Source organism: Anabas testudineus, chromosome 7, assembly GCF_900324465.2.
Source record: "Anabas testudineus chromosome 7, fAnaTes1.2, whole genome shotgun sequence".
In the NCBI taxonomy this organism is placed as follows: Eukaryota; Metazoa; Chordata; class Actinopteri; order Anabantiformes; family Anabantidae; genus Anabas; species Anabas testudineus.
In genome coordinates this window covers 14,154,282-14,174,489 of record NC_046616.1, presented here as the reverse complement: position 1 = coordinate 14,174,489, position 20,208 = coordinate 14,154,282, and the positions used below count along the sequence as shown (strand labels likewise).

Here is a 20,208-nt window from a genome sequence, read left to right as displayed (position 1 = left end):
TAGGGAAGCTGTGAGCTGAAATCTATATAGGATATTTTTCATACAAATGTACATTAGGGTTTGATTAAATTATCAAAAAAGGGGGTCAAAGAAACTTGCAGTTCATTTTCTTCATATATAAATATATAACTTTCCAACTAGCATATACCTCTTAAGATTGTTTTGGATGAAATCTGATTAATATCCAGATCTCCCCATGCAATTATTTTGGCCGTTCATTACGAATTTACACACAGTTATAGAAATATAACACATGCAGATGCTGTCATACAGGAAAAATGTGGCTACTGAATGGCTTGATGAGGACAAAAATCTATATAAATGAAATTATATGATGGATTTCACTGTCACCAAATCTCAACCCAACTGAGTGGAGCGACATATGGAGTGGCACCCCCATTAACAAAAGACAAAATGAGGGAATAATATTTCATTCATTCAAGATTTGTAGAATACAATAAGGACCACTAAAGCTATTCTGGTGGCTCACCTTATAAAAAATTGTCATGTATGTACAATCCCATTACTTATTTATGAGATGTGTATTTATCACTTTTCCAAAGTGACAGAAATTCTGCCACACTGCTGGCTATACCACATGCCATCCGTCTTCCTCTATGTGTATCAAATGCAGGACTTGAATCTCAGACCTGCTCGATGTGAACAACATTCCTAAAGCCTGGGAAGAGCCCGGTCTGGTTATGGATGTAGAAGTATACAAGAGTTGATAGTGTCCTACCTCTGCTGCGTTCCTCTGAAGTCAGCACTGCTTTGCCATTGGCTTCTGTCCTATTACTTGGAAAATTATATTAATAAATATATAAATCAATTGAGGGCTGCCTGAGACATTGGAATACCATGAAGTGGTGACAGGACGGAAGCAGTGTGGCTGATTCAGTGTCTGGTCTGGTCATTTTTAAGCTGTCTGGTCTTACAAAGTATGCTAAAAAGCAACAAGAGTTGAGGGGAACTACAGAGTTGGGTGATGATTCTCGACAGGTTTGATACTATGGCCAACCTTTCATATTTCACTTGTTAATTTCAGTAATAGTTAATATAAAGCTATTATTTAGAGCAGCTTTAATGCCACAATGTCAACAACAACACTATATTAAAATGACATAACAAAACCAGGCAAGTACTGAGGTGTTTAATAAATAACAGCTTGAACAACACAACAATAACAACAACAACAACAACATTAAAAGCTTGAAATCGTTTTGTATATATACACATACTGTATATATTTTCATATTTGACTGTATAAATCATAAATATAACATGCAGTCCTTATAACTTAAAACAACCAGGACTTCTAGGACTGAGGTAGGGTCAGGGGCCAAAGGGTTGGATAGATGAAACTGTGTGTGTGTGTGTGTGTGTGTGTGTGTGTGTGTGTGTGTGTGTCTGTAAGTGCAGGTGAATTGATTGCTATGTTTCCATATTTGTGTTTGTGTGTGTGTTTTGAGGTGCAGAAGAGGATTACAGTATTGGCAATAATGCTGCAGTGGCTGTTTGGGAGAAATGTGTGTGCTTGGTTCATAGTCCAGCGGTCAAGAGTTGTCCTCCTCAGTCAGTGCCCCAGTCGGCCCGCCCAAGACTTCCGGCTGAGAACACACACACATGCAGCGTTGATGCGGATGAAACGCCAAGCTGTCCGTTCCTTGAAGATGGTCAGGGCGCTTACAAATATGTGTGTGTTCGTGCAGTAGGAGTTCCAGTGGCGACTATCAATGCCGAGGCAGCCGGAGTTGCCTGATTTGGAGCCCTGTTTACCACCTCGTCCTCCCGGCCTTCCCCCACTTGCAGTCCCGGAACCTCTGCGTGTGGGGGATCGGCACGTGGTCTCATAGAAGAACTGTTTCTTCACCACATTGTTGATTGTAACGTTGGGCAGCACCGTCACCTCATTCCCAGCTATATCTGTGGCTCGTGTCAAGTTGCCCACCCAGTTATTTATGCTGTCACATACTGAGTACTCTCCTCTGTGCATGGTGTGTGATCCTGCTCTGCGCCTCACCCTGACCCCTCTCATCCCTTCAGTGTCATAGCCCTCAACTTCCAGGGCATCATGTGATGGGGCAACCTCACTGAAGACAACACGGGGCGAGGGGCGGTACCGTCTCTTGGAGAAGAGTTTGGGGTCCACCACTGGGATGGAGGGGTCAGGGGATGAATCTGATGTAGAGTGTTGACTGACAGGGCTCCTATTTTGGGTGTGTGAAGCTGCTCGATGGGGCCTCTTGGTCCTGTGGTGACTGGTCCTATGATGCTCCTGTGAATGGTGTTCAGAAAGGTGGTCCCTGGCTGCTGTATTCTGCTGTCCTGCTCTGTGATTGGCTCCCATTTGCTGTCCTACTTTGTGGTTGGCTGCCCCGGCGCTCTGGGCCAATCCACTTCCCATGTTCAGTACAGCCTGGACGCCTATCAGTAGGAGCAGGACCAGTAGTGACGACCTCATGGGCACACGTCCTGAGCCAAACACAAGGAAATAGGTTATATAGTTTTAATGTCACACTAATATCTGGATTGTAGAATGAAAGGAATTGAATCATCATATATACAGTAAACATACCAAACATTTTAAAGATCGTAGATAAAGAATCCTGAAGTAAAACTTTGTGGACTGATCACTTACTGACTCATCAGTACGTGGGGAGGTTGTGTGTAAGTGTGTTTGTATATTGATCTTTTTGTTTTCTGAAGAGCAGAGACAGATGTCTTCATTTCCTCTAATCCTACATTATACTGCAAACTGATCTCAAAATGTTTACCTAAAGGTAACATGCCCATAGGCAAGGATTTCATTGGTTAATTTATTGTCCTCTCTCCATCAAAAGATCAACCAGTGACAACAGACATGCAGCCTGTGATTGAGCATTGATGAAAATACTTTTTGCCCAAAGGAAAATTTGTGCAATGGGCTGATGGGTTGTTTGATGATAGTTAAAGTTAATACTGGCTGGATAGTGTAGTGGTAGCATTGCCCTCCGGGCGGGAGTAGGGGTCCTTAGGCAAGACCTCCTTCTGCTTACCTTGGCCTTGTACCTTGTACCTTACTTGTTGGGTTAGGGTTAGTTGCTTTGGATAAAAGGGTTTGATAAAATTACTAAATGTAAATGCTGCAGTCTTCCTATCTACAAAGAGGTTAAGTGTTCATGTCAATTTCAACCATTGCAGGAACATCTTTGGTCCTTGAACTTGAATGAGTGTTGTTTTGTGTACAGTGGTGTAGTGGTGAGTATTTATACCTGTGGAATGTGTCCAGTTGAAGTGGGAGCCCCTGTGGACTCTAAAGCCAGACTCCAGTGCAGGCCGGGCCCCTCATACCTGCCATCTGGACCCCCTGAATCACTGCTCTGTAAAACACACATACAGTCACATAAAACATTTAGCTCAAACAAGGCAGTGCTTTATATCACACATTAAAAATACAGCTAGACATCTACTTGCAACAAATCAATGTCAACAATAATAAACATTTACGTCATTTTAGGTAAATGTGATTGAACTGAATTTTGTTTCAACTAAATTGTTTACATTTAGTTTAAACTTAAATACCTTATTATACCTGTTGTCCCATCTCTGAGATGTTTTCCATGTAACTAGGTTACCAGAATGTTTCCTTTGTATCATTTTGATAGGACACCAGGTTCAGACTGACATATAGTTTCAAGTAACTAGTAAATGCAATAATGAGAGAAATTAGACGTTTATCAAGAAGCAAGCTAAACATATATATCAGTGTAGATGAGATGAGAACACTGCAAAACTCAAACTTCTCACATCTTTCTCCCCCTGACCACTGCTGCCCTCAAAGATGTACACAGTTTACTATTATCTGACCTTCCCTCAGTCAAAGGGGAGACATACACTCACTATGTTTACACTTAGACTTTCCATACATAGGAATGGTTGGCATGTCACACTTCATTAGATGCTACATATATACTACACGTAAAGTACCTCAACATTCCTGTTCAACTTGGGATGTGAATGTACACACACACACACACACACACACACACACACACACACACACACACATTTTTTTTCATACATGAAAACAGTTTTTGTAGACGTATTATACACGAGTGTGTAGGAAAGGTGTAAACTGTGGTTTTTATGAATACTTTGCATTCTTAGATGAAGATCCTGTTTTTTTAATCAACCCAGACAAAACAGCCGGCAATGAACTCTTTCTTTGTAGAACATAAAACCAGAAGGGGTCAGTATTGACTGACTCAACTTAGATCCAGAATTCAAAGACAACTTGAAGCAGCTGAGACATATCAAAAAGTAACTGGCTCTGTCCTCATTATAAAAAGCAACTTGGCTGAATGAGAGAAGGTTAGCATCTTGACGTGGCATTAAGCTTTCTACCTGGCCATGGTGGAAACTAAGTATAGGACAGCAGCATGTACATATAGTCACATGTATTTGTATATGTGGTAGTTTTAAGAAGCTCATACTTGACTATTTATATTTAATGGTACTTTATACACCAACTACATTACAAAAGGAGAGTAATACCTTTTATTTCTAAAAATTGTATATGGTAACTACAGTATAGATACTTCTTCAGCTGCTGCCAGAGGGTCAGCTTGTACAGCGTGGTTATCACTTGAGAAAACTGACCCTGATCTTTTAGTGTCAGTGAACACAATCACACACACGCGCATATGGAGTTGGTCCAAACAGGCAGCGACTTGATTGATCCAGGCTGACGGGCAGCTCATTATTTACATGGCCCAGGGTGAGCCGGGAGGATCCTAATGTTAAAAATATGTGGCTTGTGTTTAATGCCAGTGGAGCCAGCGTAAACACTGCAGTGCAGGAGCACAGGGGTCAGAATGGTTTAGAGAACACCTCTGACTTACAGGATTACTCCAGCACTGGATCACAGTCTGTCTGGCTATCTATCTGGCCCTTTTATACAAATACTCTATGCAGAATAGCAAACACACACATTCCACCGTACATATACAATCTCATGAGATGCTCCCATGATTGAGCACAGTTTAAATGCAGTAGTCCAGTTTATTTAATGCTTTTCCTCAAACAAAACCGCTCTGCTACAGAAAATGGGCCCTCACTGCCGTGGAATCTCATAGATATTTCAGCCACATTTGCAGACTGCTGACTGGGCCTGGACTAAAATGCTAGCTGAAACGGTCTAATAAATTTTACATACTAACATACAGACTGTATCTAACTGTAGGGAAAATGCAATCCATATGGTACTGATAGGAGAGGAGGTCTCAGAGTGATATGTGAAGCTCTTGCACTTTGAAATACTCATGATAGTGAGCAGCTTTCCACTCTCGTATGCAGGCAGAATAGTTGGAGTACCCAAATACACATGGAAATGCCCTGATGAATAGAAGAAGGAGTAGCAGGCAGCTCTGCTCACATGTCCTGGCCAAATAATGACAAAGGTCTTCCAAATCCATTTAAGCAGATACAACAGAAATGACAGTGTTCCGTTCATATTTCCAGACACATATTTCCAACATACTGTATTAATACACATGGGTATAAACAAAGAAGCTGTTGGATATCCTTTTGTGATTCATGCCTTGAACAGTTTGCACAAAGGAGGATGTTTATGAGAACAGACATAAAACAACAGCCTTTTGTGGCTTACTGTCCCCTGCTTTAAGGAGGTTCCCTTTCTCACAATAGGTCGACTTAGCGCATTTGCCAAAGTATAAACCAGGACAATTTTTGTTGAATCATCCATTAAGAATGCTGCAGTGAGATGATGGTTCAAGGCACCACATGGCACAATCTGGGTAACTTGATTGCCAAGTTTATGACAGAAGTGTAATTTCTTAGCTCAAGGTAGTGGAAGCCAGCCACACAGTTACTGGTATTGACCGTGGAGTCAGTAACACATTATCATGTAGTCTGCCAGTGCACAAGATGCATCAGTGACCAGACTGTCATAGGACAGTACAGTGTGTTGACTGTGATACAGTAGCAACAAGACAGGTGGGCTGAATCATGAGCAGTTTAGGAGAGTGTGACGGGCCATCAGTCTGAGGTTAGTTTACAGATGGCAAAGTTTTTCTTCTGTGTATCTGTGTGATACACTAGTTATTTGTTAAAAGATATGTAGGAGCAACATGTCAACGGTCCTCTCAAACAAACACGTCTCTCTCTCAGGGTGATGACAGCATCATCAGATTATGAGGGAGTGAGAAAAAAAACCTGACAGCTGCAGAGATAGCGAGAGGAAGAGAGAAAGGAGACAGAGAAAGGGCGATGCCGAGAAAAAACGGAGAAAGGTAAACAGTTTTTCTGTGTCTCTCATCAACTCGGTGTAGCGCAGTTCCTCCTGCTGTCATCCGCTGGAAATAATTATCAAGAGGGATGACCGCCAGGTCAGCTTGCTCTCAGCTCGCTCAGTTTTACACACGTCCAAATCATGGAGATATTTCATTTAAAGAAATCTTATCTAATGCTCATTAGTCACTGGTTAAAAAAGACCATGACTTCTAAAGTTTGGTCTTAGAGGACAACATAAGAAAGGGTTAGAGAAGGTTTAATTTCAGGCAGCAGAATTCACATATGCATCAGATGTTTTTTTCACTTTGCAGAACCATACTCATAAATGCAGTGCTTCTATTTCATGCCGTGAGAAACTAACACAGCAGAGCAAGACACAGCTACGAATGAAGTTTTCCTCACGTAAAATGATGTCATGCAGCATCCCTTCAAAACACAATTAAGTTACGCTCTCCAAATGTTCTTGAGAGGCTGTCTGTGAACTGGCCCTTCTTGGAAACACTTTAAGTCTCATATGTGCGTACACAGCACAGTTTAGACTGTCTGAAAAACCGAACCAACAAAAACTATGGATTATACATGGTTTTCATAGGCCAGCTATCCAATCTCTATAATTCTATGTAATTAGATTTTTTTTAAAGTGCCCTGGTCCATACACAGTCACCAATTATGTACCAATGAAGCATATTCAGGGGGAATATAATACTAGAAAAACTAGACTTAACAAAGAACCAGTTCGTTATTCACAGTTAAACAGAAAAGAGCAAGTTTTAGGTAATTCAAAGGGTGGTAAATGTTTCAATGATCTTATCCTGTAAACAACCACGGGGTGAGCCAGCTCGCCAGTCTATCACAGATCTGACTTATACAGACAGACAACCACTCACCCACATTTCACATCTATGGGCAATTTAGAGACACAGATTAACTCTGAACTGCACTTTAAAATGTTGTGGTTTCATTAAGTGAGCTTGAAATGACGAAACCCAAGGAAGCTTCTTCTTTTTACTTGCGATAACTCTGCTGAGCCTTTCTCACTTGATACCCTTGGTGATTAGACTTAGACTGTAGCTGCACATGAAAGAGCCCGTTAATGAGACTGCCCTGCACCTTTGTTTCTCAGTCTGCACATAACTTAAAGACCAGACCGACTGGACAAACTAAAAGTGAACACTACCAGATGATGAACATGTGACATTTGTAAGTGACAGTTGATAGAGAACTGGTATCTGCCTGTCCTTTCTCTCTGCCTTCATGTTTGAACGACATTAGCTGTGAGAACAAAGGCACCTGTTGTCCATCAAGGATACTTCAAATAAGTAGACTCTGCTGCGCTGGCCTAGGGACACTGGAAGAAAGCAATAGGCGGTATTAAACTGACAGGCATACACAACCTGTTAAAGCACTTGACTCCTCAGCGCTACGTCAAATGACGCAATACATGCAGAACAAAAGAACGTTTATTGTTAAAAACATAAGAGTTTGAGCGAACCGACTGCCTCCACATGGAAAACAAGAACATACGTGCAGTTCTTGACATCAGCTGGAGGGTTTACCGAGTGCAGCTATAAAATATGCCTGGCATATACGTACGCACATAGGTGAACACGTTTCTAACTTTTGAAAACAGTTCAATTCTAAAAAGTAGCTTTCAGAAGACTGACTTTTTATTCAACTTGCTCACTGACACTGCCAACTGCACAGAGGCTGCAATTTAACTTTACACATCCACCGAATGTATTCCAGCTCCGTAACTTGCTGCCAACAACTCTCTCTGACCTATCAGAGCCTCGGGGTTTATGAGCAACAATTTTCGAACGTTTTAAGCTACACTAGAACCATAAATGAACACGGTGCCATGCAGTGAGAGGGGAGTGGGATCAAGAAGTCTGATTGTAGTGCATTTTTTGTGTTTTGATTAGCAAGAGTACATTATATTTATGATTGGCGCCTGTAGGATTTAATACACCAACATTTTACACGTTTCTTTTCATCCGATGTAGTTGAATAAAAACATGAGTATCTGCCCAAGGTGTCTTGAGAATATCAGACAAGGAGGGAGCAAAGGTGTGGAAACTAAAAGGAACAGGCTTTGACAGCGAGCCAGTGTCTTTTTTTTTTCTGCTGTTTCGTGGCTCTCCCTGTCTCTGTTTCTCTCCGGTCTGTCTGTCAGTCTGTCTCTAATTTAGCCAGGCTTTTCTATTCTGCTCCTGGAATCTGACCTAATGTTCATCTTTTCCCACAGTTGAAAGGTAACCTGCTGGATACATGGCCGTTCCTCTGTCTAACAGCGATAACAGATTTCAACACTGCAAGCGCATGTCTGCAGGTGCAGCTCCCCTGCTCTCGTGGGCCTAGTGGATCCTCTTTATCATTTCCTCGTGTTTGGAAAAGGTTACACAACCATATATTGATCAGATCCCTCTCAATGGAAATCTGCGATCACTCGAGACATACTCATCCCAATCTCTCTCTCTCTCTCTTTTTTTTTTTTTTTGGTGCTGTTGGCTAAATATAGTTGGCTTCTGCTTCAGGAGCTGTGAATTGATTCTTCTAATGACACGCCAAACACACACAGAATAGGCTTCCAATTAGCATTTCCAGTGGAAGGAATTTGTCTTGGAAGTGGGATAATTAAAACACTTGGACTTGCGTCTGCATACGACTCCACTTCTAACTCGCTAACACAAACTTACTTAAAACGTAAATGTTAAAATACATTTTCCAGTGCACTTAAGATAAAAATAAAATCCTACAAATTAAATATATCCTGTGTTTGGCAGCCAATAGGTATAATATACATATATACATTTTAAGTCCCTGTACAATGTCTTCCTTTCTCTTTAATGTAGGAAGGCCCAAAGGCATGTCAACATTGACAAGGCCTCTGTTTCTATCCAAGAGACTAAAGCACAGTTCCAGGAACCACAGGCCTTAAGTTTGGCGTATACTGTATCACTCTGGCCTGAAGATGGTCCTGGCCTGAGATCTTTTTATCTGCATTTCAACTGAGATTCCACACATCTTCAGCAACGCTTAATTCTATATATGGTTAAGATTTTCAAGTCAGTTCTTGGCACATTTATTCCAGAGTCTCTTTTTTATTTATTTGCAAGGGCAAAGTAGAGTCAAAGTAGAGACATGTCTAGAGTGTAACCTCCTTACTGTTACACATTGTCCTACGCTAAGACAAAAAAAAAAAAAAAGATTCATCATAATAGAAAGATTGAATCCTTGTGGTGTTGTGAAAGGAATCCAAAATAAACAACATTTTAGCTGACACTCAGTTCGGCAGTAATTACATTTAGAGGAAAAGGGATGAATAGCAACTGTAAAGTGAAACAATGCAGCTCTTTGTAATCCAAGAAGTATCACTGTTTCTTTTTTTCCTTTTCTACTTAATAATGTGGTTTAACACTTTCCCAGCTAAAAGTACTTATTCAGTTTGTTAAAACATATTATGTAGTCCATCAACCAGCCACAACATTAAATCCTCCTGTTGGTTTAAATGGGCACTCTGACCCGTAGCTTCGCAACTGACCCGTGCATTGCAACTAATTGCAATGTGCTGTATGTGTTCTGACACCTGACAATTATTGTCAGCTTTAATTCCCATGCAGCATGAGGCCGTGCATAATATGGTTCCATTTAGAAAAGCATTATAATGTATCTGTTAAAGACATGCCATGGCAACTTGAAGTAATTTGGACTGAGAGTTATCCTACACCTAGAGGATAACTACACTACTACTATACCAAGCAGATATTTTTGTCTGGTCATGATAACAGACCAGTTTGGTATTTACATCTCTGGAATCATGAATATGATTGATTCATGGTTCATCTATGTTTCAGTTCAAAGAGCGGTCAATAGTAATTCGCTCTGTTCGAGCGGAGCTTGGGCCAAAAATTCAGAATTTCTTTCCACACAAATATTGATACTCTTGTGCTATTTTGATTACATAAAAGCTCCTCAGAGACAAAGATTTTCAGTGTTGTGATTGTGTTTTTCTTTATAATGAACTGCCAGCTACTGTGTTGGACCCCAGCAGCGCTCCAGGCAAGTTGTGTTGGCAATAAGGAAAAACCACAGCCTGAGCACCATGTCTGTGTTAGTGAAAAGCCTTCTCCCTCTCTCTCTCCCTTCAGCCGGGCCCATCCCCAGTCGACCCACCCTCTCCCTGCAGAGGACCAGCAGACGTGGGAGGCCAGTCCTCCAGGCCTTGAAGGCAGGATGAACACAATGATTAACATGTTTTCCAGACCCCTCGTTTTTATGACCTTGACATTCAACAATCTTCTCATGACAAGTGGTTAATCTTTTGGCTTGGTCGTCGTAATAACTCCCCCTTCCTGGTGGGAAATCTAAGATCCCACGATGGAGCAAAGAGAGGAGGCAGGCCAGAGGCAAGAATGTCTGTCTTGCCACAGAGAAAGATGAAGACATAGGGATGGAGAGGAAGGAATCAGGGATATCAAGGGATGGGGAGAGGCAACAAGTAATAGAGTGTGGGATACAGAGAGGCAATGAGATGAACATATAGAAGGAAGAAGAATACATAAGGGCAAGGTTATAGGACATCTGAAATAGAGAGAGAGATCAAAGACAGGGAAGGAGGGAGGATTAAAGGCTATGGGAAGTTAAAAAGCACTGGGGAGTAAGAGGTACATGGACTTCATTTCTGTCTTTTCATTGAATAGCTTTAACAGAACAGAAACATTTGTGCAATATTTGCTCCAGACAGATAAAAAAAAAAAAACTGTCCTTGAGATGTTGTAGCTCATGTTGCTTGTTTACTCTCAGGGTCTCCACCAGAGCAGAACTAGAAAAGCATCTACAGTTGTCAAAGCAGAGGCTCACTCACTAATACTAAATCATTCATGTATCTAATAAACATCACTGACTAATGTGAGCGTGAGTCATTTAGCTCATCTGCCAGAGTTTGATTTGACTCACCTCGCCATTCGATTGTGCTGTGATTGAGAGTTGTGCTTTGAATGCATCTTTCACAGCTTGTAGCCTCGACAAAATGAAGCATATAGATTTGACTGCAAGCTGTTGTAAACAAAACAGTAGGGGAGCGATTGTGAGTGAGTCACGCAGGTAAATTTGCTACAGAACAAATGAAACACGGGCATAAATCGGAGCGCGCTCGCTCAGTCGCCCAAATTTTCCATTACACCCCACTAGTGCTGCACGCTCATCTGACGCCATGAGCATGGGTGTGGGCCCATAGACGTGAATCGGGTATATGTTGCGTAAGATATGCATGTACAGTTGCCTTTTAAAGTTCATGTTTAGATTCTGTAATCAGTGCAGCACATAGTAAACCCAATTTTCCCCTGGCATGTTATGATCATAAGCTAAATGTAACATAAAAGTGTGGACAGTGTTTGAAAGACTGTTACAGCAAGTAAGTAAAGTTCTTGGCCTGCAAGCTCATGTTGAGCCATGCCTTCCACTTTAAATTGGTGTAACATGGATTTGATTTAATAAACCTAATTCAGTTTTCTTTTAGCCCAGTGGTTTGGGGCAAAGGGTCAACCGCAACCAGAGCGGCACATCTGAGGAATGTAGGGATTAAGTATCTCGCGCCGGGATACTGAAACAAAAGAAGTCCTCACTTGTATGATGACATCCTGCTGCCACGTGGCCTTTAATGGCCACCAGGTATAAGCTCAAATGCTAATTGAATCACATGAATCTATGGATGACAAGTACTTCCAGGCATCCCATAGATGCTGAGATATTTTCAGAAAGTACTGACTGACCAGGTTGTTGATCCTCAGAGAAGGAGTCATTTTCATCTACTTTTCTATCATCAGTTCAAGATTTTAATTCATTTATTTACTTATCACCAAATACATGAACAATTATGAGCTCTTACTTTACTTTTTTTTTAGCATGCTAAATGATAGCTATTCAGCCCCACAATACTAAAAGTGGATCACGGTTATACCAGATCAGCATGAGCTGGCATGCTGACATCAGCATTTAGTTTAAAGCAATGCTGCATCTAAGCTCCTAGTAAAGCTGCAGTCTTTCAGTCTAGTTTATACTACATCTACAGTGAATGGTACATTTTTCCTCAGTAAGTGGTACTGCACGATCATAGAAATCAAACTACAACAATCCACTTAGCTGTACAGTGACAGACGGCCTTGTTAAGACTCTCATAGTGTAAAACGTGTCACTCCCTGTACTGGTTTGATTACAGTCCTACCCTCTCGCTGAAGACTCAACCTGTGGCCATTTTCTGTTCTGTGTGGTCTTCACATTGTTCTGTCATCTCTCTCATTCTCTCTGCTCCTGTGTTCCTTTGCCTTCCTATCTCCCTCAGTCCATATCATCCTCCCCCTCTCTCGCTCCTTCTAGTTGATGTCAACCACCTGTCTGTGTGGGACCTCCCAGCTCCATCCTCTGTCTGTTAGCAGCACGCCATGTTCAGCGTGTGAGAAGAGCCATGGTGAAAGAGATAAAGTGTCCACTTTCCAGCACGTCTACTTGTGTGTTTGTGTGTGTATGTGACCTACAGCGGGTTAGATAAATAAATATTTACTGCTGAGCTTGGTGCACAGGCTTAATCCATCTGAGAGAAATAACTTCCTTACAGCATCACACTCCTCAATACTTTCCATGACACATGAACATTAATTATTTTTTCTCAAATTGTATCTGGAACAAAGCTTGATGATGGATAAACAATCGTTTGGAGGCACAGGAGAGAATAGAGCTTGTAAAACCCTTCACACCTCAGTAGTTGCTGAGATCACTGGCTAAAACGACTACAAGAAGAATCACCGATTATTAATTTCTGCTGTCGTGTAGGAGACCAATCTGTTATGACTAGCCGGTGGCTCATCCTTCTGCATACTGTGCATTCCCAAATCAACATAATCCAAATAAGTGCATAATAATTGGCTTCACTTGTATCCTTGGGGCTAAGGCATGTATGTGTTTGATGCGTATCCAATACAAACACACTTATACGGTACATACACATGTACACACATGCGTATTTCTCAGACTCAGGTACAAACCACATTCTTCCAGTGTTCGTGTGTGGTTTATGTATCTATTTCATCTGTGTCATTTCTTTGTTTGAGTAAACCTGATACCTCTAAATAGAAATTTGTTGGAATTTAATTGTTATTTTTGGCAAAAAAAAACAAAAAACAAAAATAAAACATATAATAATGAAGTCTTTTGGATAGCAGGCGCTAATTTATCACAATTAAGCCTTTGGAAGGAATTTTAATATTTGAAAATATCAAGTATTCTTTTTTCTGTCCAAGGCAACAAGGGAGAATTTCATGTCCAGACAAGCTTTGGGCAATATACCAACCAGGGATAAAGGGTAAGGAAAGCGAGAGTGAGCCAGTGTCATCACATCAGTTAAATGTACACACACTCACACACAGATAAAAAAGGAGTTGCGGTGAAACAATTCAAAACACCAGGCGTGCACTAAGTCAACAGATTAAGACCACAGCACTGTTATTGTAGCAGCAAGAACAGCCTCAGTAATTTGGTGATTTATCAGCTACTGTGTGGTTGGGCTGCGTGCACATGCATGACAGGAGGGAGAACCATAGCTGAAAGTCATAGAAGCATTTAATGAGGAATGAACAGGCATGTCTGCACACTGAGTTGTCATTTTTTAAAGCATATACAGTGTGCAGTGCACGCAGACATGTGCCCACAGACAGAGGTAAACACAACCCTTTGAAGGAGCACCTGTCGAAATCAGACCTTCAACAGTCAAACACACAGACTCAGTTGCATTAACAGTCCTGGATTCAGCTTTCAATGTATAGAAACGTCCAAACACAGGAGTGCATTTTTCATGATTTGGTACAGCGCAACGCGGCTTGAAAACTGTGTCCATGTGGGAAAAAAGGTGCTGAGACAAAAGAATTCTAATGTCTAACAACAATCCTGTCCAAAACCAGTAAATTACAAATGTCAAACAGCGTTAGCTGTGATTTCTATGGAATCAAATTTCCCCCAAACATTGTGAGAAATTGTTTGTAAAGGAAATGCCAACAAGAATTACTGCAGAAAGTAGCTCAGGAGGTGATGTCACGTTCCTGTATTTTCCACTCGGCTCTGTGCTCTATGCTCCTGTTCCGCAGTGTTCAGGATACTGACCTGCAGTCACCTCTAGATCGACATTTTTCTCCACAAACATAGATGTGACCCAGGGCCTGAACTCTGACCTCTTGCCTCTCCCACTGATTTCAGACAGAATACTTCGGCTGGTTCACTTTACACCAGATGTTCTTGTCCCATTTTGTGCCAGACTGCAGTTCTAGAGACCCAAACTATAACTATAACTATGTACAGGATTACATGTTGAATTATCACCTCCTCCTCCTCCTCTTACAACAAAGCCTTGTTCTAGATGTTCAAACGTCACCTATTCCTCAAAGAGGCAGCTTATCACACTCTGTTATATTTTGAATAATGACTCTTGATTGACAGTCATTGTACTGTGGTATGTTGCCCACATGCTAAATTGCTAAGATTAGGACACTAAGAGGAAGCAAGAGAAAGATGCTGTAAAACCCTGTATATTTGAAAAGACTTTACAAAAGTAGATCCGAGGAAGATAGCTCTGTATAAGTCCAAGTCACATTATCTACTGAGAACAGGTGTGGGTATATCGTTCACTAATGGAGCTACTAACCACTGTATCTAACTGGCAGAAGTTTGTGATTAGTGTGCCTGAAGCATTTGTGGTCTCATAAGAAATCTTGTAAGATGGAGAGATCAAGCATTATCTCTCTGTGTGAACAAACCCTTAATTATTTTTTGGTGCCAGCTGGCAGAGTCCCAGATTTTCTGGTAACGATAGTATTCATGTCAAGTTAAGTCTGACATGTGGAGCAGTGAAGTAACATTTTTCTCCAGTATAACATGTGAAATTAGTTAAAATAGTAATGTAATGTCACATGCATTAAAGGACACTGAATAATTCCAACCTGCCACATGCAGCAGGTTGGGCATTGGACGTAGGGAGGCTCAGGATTCAAAGACCAGTCAGAGGAGTCCATTAAGAAGTTATTTATTTTTTTTAACAAAATAAAATACATTTGATTCTAAATGAACGTGCACAGAACAACATCAAATGCATTACCTGAAAGTCTGAGTATCTCCACGTTTATTTGGCTTAGCCAGGGTGTCAGACATTTCAAAACATTGTTGTCATGAAGCCAGCATGTGTTAACTGCAGTGACAATTAGAAACATTCATGCTATTATCAAGGATTCCCAACGTTACTGCATGACCATCATCACCATCCATCCAATATTTTTGCACATTCACAACATATTTAAAATATGTTATCCCTAGCTTGTTGGCGACCATGATCTTAGATATTTACCCCTGTACCATTTCCATTGTAACACATAGCTCTGTACTGATAGACAGATAATCATTAAACTGTACTGTAACAGGTAAGACAACCATATAGGTTTAAAAACAAGACAATGACTCCTTCTTGTTTTAGAAAGTGACTGTTTGTGACTGAAGATGCAATATCTGAATTCAGAAGACTGTGAAAAACATTTTTAAGGAAATACTAAAAATGCTGAAAGAATGCCATGATACTAATCTTTATCTCTTATTTTCTCCTACTTACATTTTTGGGCTTTACACAAAACAGTACAGTTCATTACTATTAGCTAATGTGGAACTGAAACAACGATGATGTCTGTGAGTGTTGTTTTAGAATAAACACCTCACAGGACTATCAAATGATTTTTGAGAATGAAACTTGCTTATGATTTAATTTGAGTATGGGTTACAGAGAATGATTAATGTGGTTGGTTTTAGACCCACAGTTAAATTGAATTGAAGCGGTCCAGGTGTAGTGCCACAGCCTCTCCCCTACCCAGGTGTCCTATACTGTACAACACTGCAGTCTAGACAGCTCACATCTTTCCATCCATTATTTTCTCCCTGTCATATTCTGAGCGCACACAACTTCATAGATTGGCACGCCTGTTGAGATGGTGGCATTATGTCACATCTCAGCAGTTGAACAAAAATATGTCCTGAGACAGAATGAAAGTTTTTTTTAAATAAACGTAACTTAAGTAGAAACACAGTGAAGCTGCGTGTCGTGAAATCCCTCAACATCAAACTTTATGAAAGAACTGTGCAATTTTGAAACACTAAGGAATAGTAAACACATATATCATCTATTTATCATTTAATTAATGAGCATCTAGTATGAACATGGAGAAAGACAGAAAAGAGTGGGAGATAGAGACTGATTGAAAAAGGGAGAGTGAGGAGGGAGGTAGCCTGATTAAAACAAAAACGTGCACGTGATGCCTATATTTGAGTAACAGTTGCATAAAGTTTTAAATAGTTACATTGAGGTGGATTGATTTCACAAAAAGGTAACATAGATTATAAAAAACATTTCAAATCTCACAGAGCTCATTTATAAGATGGTTTTCAACCCATGGGGTTCTGTGTTGTTTCTATAAACTAATGCATACCTAAATTAGTTCAATCTTTTTTCCACAACAACTATGCAGGAATTTGTGCACCTTATTGTAAAGTATTACCTTTTATCTTACTTATCTTTTCTCTCTCTCTCTTTCTCACACACATATGCACACACACAAATACACTGGTACAAACATAGAGAAAGCTGTAATTCAGCTTCAAAGGGAAACCTGAGAGGGTCATGAATAATCACAGACATCTTTGTCTGCAGGGGAAAACAGCACTGTCCATCTGCCCTACACACACACACACACACACACACACACACACACACACGCGCGCGCACACACACACACACACACACACACACACACACACACACACACACAAACACACACAAACACACAGTAGGTTATGTGGCCCAAGTTGTTCTAGCAACACCAATGGATGCATGTCTGGGTGTGAAGCATATATATAAATTACGGCCATTCTATTTTCAACTCCATCTTAAGTTACATTCTCTTTATTGAGATGCAAACTGTTTGTTATTGTTGTTATTAAAGCCAAATTCAAAGGGAGGTAAAGCCACTAAAGCTGTACCGCCACCGTGCTTTTAGTCTGCAAGCTTCTGGATCATTCTGCGTCATTCTTGACAGACAGCTGAGCTAGTGGAGGGGCATGAATATGCTGTAAAATACACATTCAAGTGTACTTCACAATGCATTAAAATATTAGAACAGTGATAAAACGTGGAAAATATTGGAAAATAACACTTTTTATTGTCCTTGTTTATGAATGTCAGTTTGTTCAAAAAGTCAAACTGTGGGACAGTAGACAGAGTATGTGGTAGATCTACTGTAATTGCTGATAGATTTTATACATATTACATGCTATACCACTCATGGCATTTTGTGGCCTCTGTTGCAGTCTGCTGTGTTGCAATCAGTCTGTGTTGCAGTCATAATGACATAACAGCGACAATCAAATGTCTAAATTGGCTATGTGCTGGATGATTCTCCTTCTGCATAGAGTGCCGAATGTATGTATCCCATAATGCACAGGATACATTCAAAAGACCAACAAAGTTAAAATGTAATTTTCTTGTGGAGGTTGAAGTCAGATTCATTTCTGAAGCTGATCTCTACAGTGAAACAAAAATAAACATGAGCCAATTTGAGTTGAATAACAAGAATGTGCTCTGAATTATCCCATCCTAACTACATGTACAGCATCTCTTCGGATGTTATATAAGATATACAGCCTGACCCTGACAGAAATCCCTCTCCATTTCCTCTGTGGGCCAACAGAGACGAAAACGCGGTCAGCTCCCCTCTGAAACACACTGGCAGCAAAGTCGAAGCTCGTAAACAATTTGAATTTTTTTTTTTTTTGCACAGAGTGAAGCACCTTTCCCTCCAGAGAGCTCAACTCGCTGGCCTACACTCAGGCTTTTGATAAGTTTTCTTATTCAACACAGATGTGCACACATGTGGTACAATGCTGCTGAAGCAGACAATGTTCACATTTTTTTTTTTTTAAATCTATTTCAGGTTTAAAAAAGATCAGAATAACACAGCAGGTCTAACGTGACTGACCAAATTACTGCACCTAAAGGACACGGCTGAAGCCTTTGGTGTTTGTTTGTGTGTATTAATGTTGGTCCGTGGTGACATTCCTCTCCTGTCAAAGCCTGAAAGGAATTCCCTAGTAGGAGTGGCAGGCATGAGGTCTGTGTTTAGCACACACGCTTGCATACACACACACAATTGGACACGAATATTTATATCAGAATATAAAGAACTCGTCAACTGCACAGCCGTACAAGCATCAAGCCCCACCCAGACGTAAGGATAACCTCAGCAACATGCTTCATGTTGGACATTGAACCTTGACAGAATCTCCAAGTCCTTTGAGGGTTGTGTAACATGATAGGAGAGAAAGACAGATAGAAAAAGAGAGGGAGAGAGAGAGACTGATAGAAAAAAAAAGGAGAGAGACGAGAGGGAGAGAGAGAGGGAGAGAGAGAAGGTAACCTGATGTCCCAAGAGTTTCCTGAACAGTGAGCTGGTTCCCATTGAAGTTTGGAGAACCCCTCTTTTTCTTATCCTCACTTCTATTCTCTTGTTCTCTCTACACCCTCTCCTCTTTCATTCCCCGTCTCCATCTGCAATATACCTCCGACTTCATATGACTGGAAATGCTGAAAGAACAGAGCGGCACAACCTTCACATTCATCACTCAGCTAAACTTTCTTATTACCTCAAGTATGTTGTAGTCAGCTGAAATGTTCGTCCCTCAACTGGCTGTTGAGCTTAATTACAATTCATAGGTTCCAGTTTCACCTAATGACAGGTATGGAAATAAAAAAACAACTTTCTGACAGAAACTCTTATTTTCTTTCTTATTTTCCTTTTCCTCTTCACTACAAACACACAACCACGTTCACACAACGCTTAATTAAGACATTTTCAAAGAACGAGATAGTCCTCACCACCTTCTCTGTTAATGATCCTGCTTTCCTCTTCCCAGGGAGTCAAAACGTCCAGATAAACTCTGATATATTCCACCTCACTCTCTCCTGGCCTGGAGCAGAATTATCCCAAACTCCAAATCCCGCTCCTGCTTTTAAAGCTGTGAATCCAGGTCTTTGACCATCCACTTCTGTCTGCCTCCCTCCCACACTCTTTGGGAAATGGATTGTTCTAAAAGTTTAGTAAGTGGAGTCCCATTGCTGCTCCCTCCCTCCTGTGTGGCTTACTGCAGGTCCTAGTGCCTACCCAGTCCACATGTTTTAGTGAAAAAAAAAAAGTGCAAAAAAAGTGCACAGCTGCTCAGAATTAACACCTACATGTAGCTGTTGTTATTCATTCTCTCCTTCCATTCACTGTTTCATTCATTTCTGTCTGGTTTACGCAAACGTGTGGAAATAAACTTTCACCCGACATGATTCAACTTTATTTCATACTAGACTTGACGTCACTGGGAGCTCAGGTTTTGCCCTTCGCAGTGGAAGCTTTCCAAGACTGTCACTGTTCTTCTACAGCTGAGTCACTGCTGACTTGGCATAGATACCCCTGGATATGGACTAGCAACAGGCTTCAGCCACGTGTGGAGTAAAACCACCAGCATCTTTGGTGTGAAGGCTGGTTGAGGGAGCAAGCTCAATTCAACATCTAATCAGCTATTTCAGAATTGTGGTATGCTGCCATGTTTTCTAAGAGCAACTGCTTTTGCAATACAGAGTGCATAAGCACAGTCCAAGACTTACAAGAATCAAACTTTGATGGTCTACTGCAACCAGGAATTCATCTCTGCTCCATATCAATGGAGAGAAAATGGGAAATATAGTAACAAGAAGACTCGCATCATGCAACTATGATACCCCATCACAGTTCAGCCACACCCTGCATTCAGCAGGGCCTCAAGGCTCCAGTATCACAACAGTACCTCTCCGAC

The 20,208-nt window shown here is 40.9% G+C and overlaps 1 protein-coding gene across 1 annotated transcript; it reads right to left on the bottom strand.

Moving 5' to 3' along the window:
• Window positions 1-1,193: 1,193 nt before the first annotated feature.
• On the bottom strand, window positions 1,194-19,416 carry ngfa (nerve growth factor a (beta polypeptide)). Its single transcript, XM_026368076.1, has 3 exons — window positions 19,244-19,416; window positions 3,252-3,359; window positions 1,194-2,472 (listed from the first exon to the last, which is right to left on the bottom strand). The coding sequence occupies exon 3, from the start codon at window positions 2,459-2,461 to the stop codon at window positions 1,574-1,576; it is 888 nt and encodes a 295-aa protein (XP_026223861.1). The 5' UTR covers window positions 2,462-2,472; window positions 3,252-3,359; window positions 19,244-19,416; the 3' UTR covers window positions 1,194-1,573.
• Window positions 19,417-20,208: the final 792 nt, after the last annotated feature.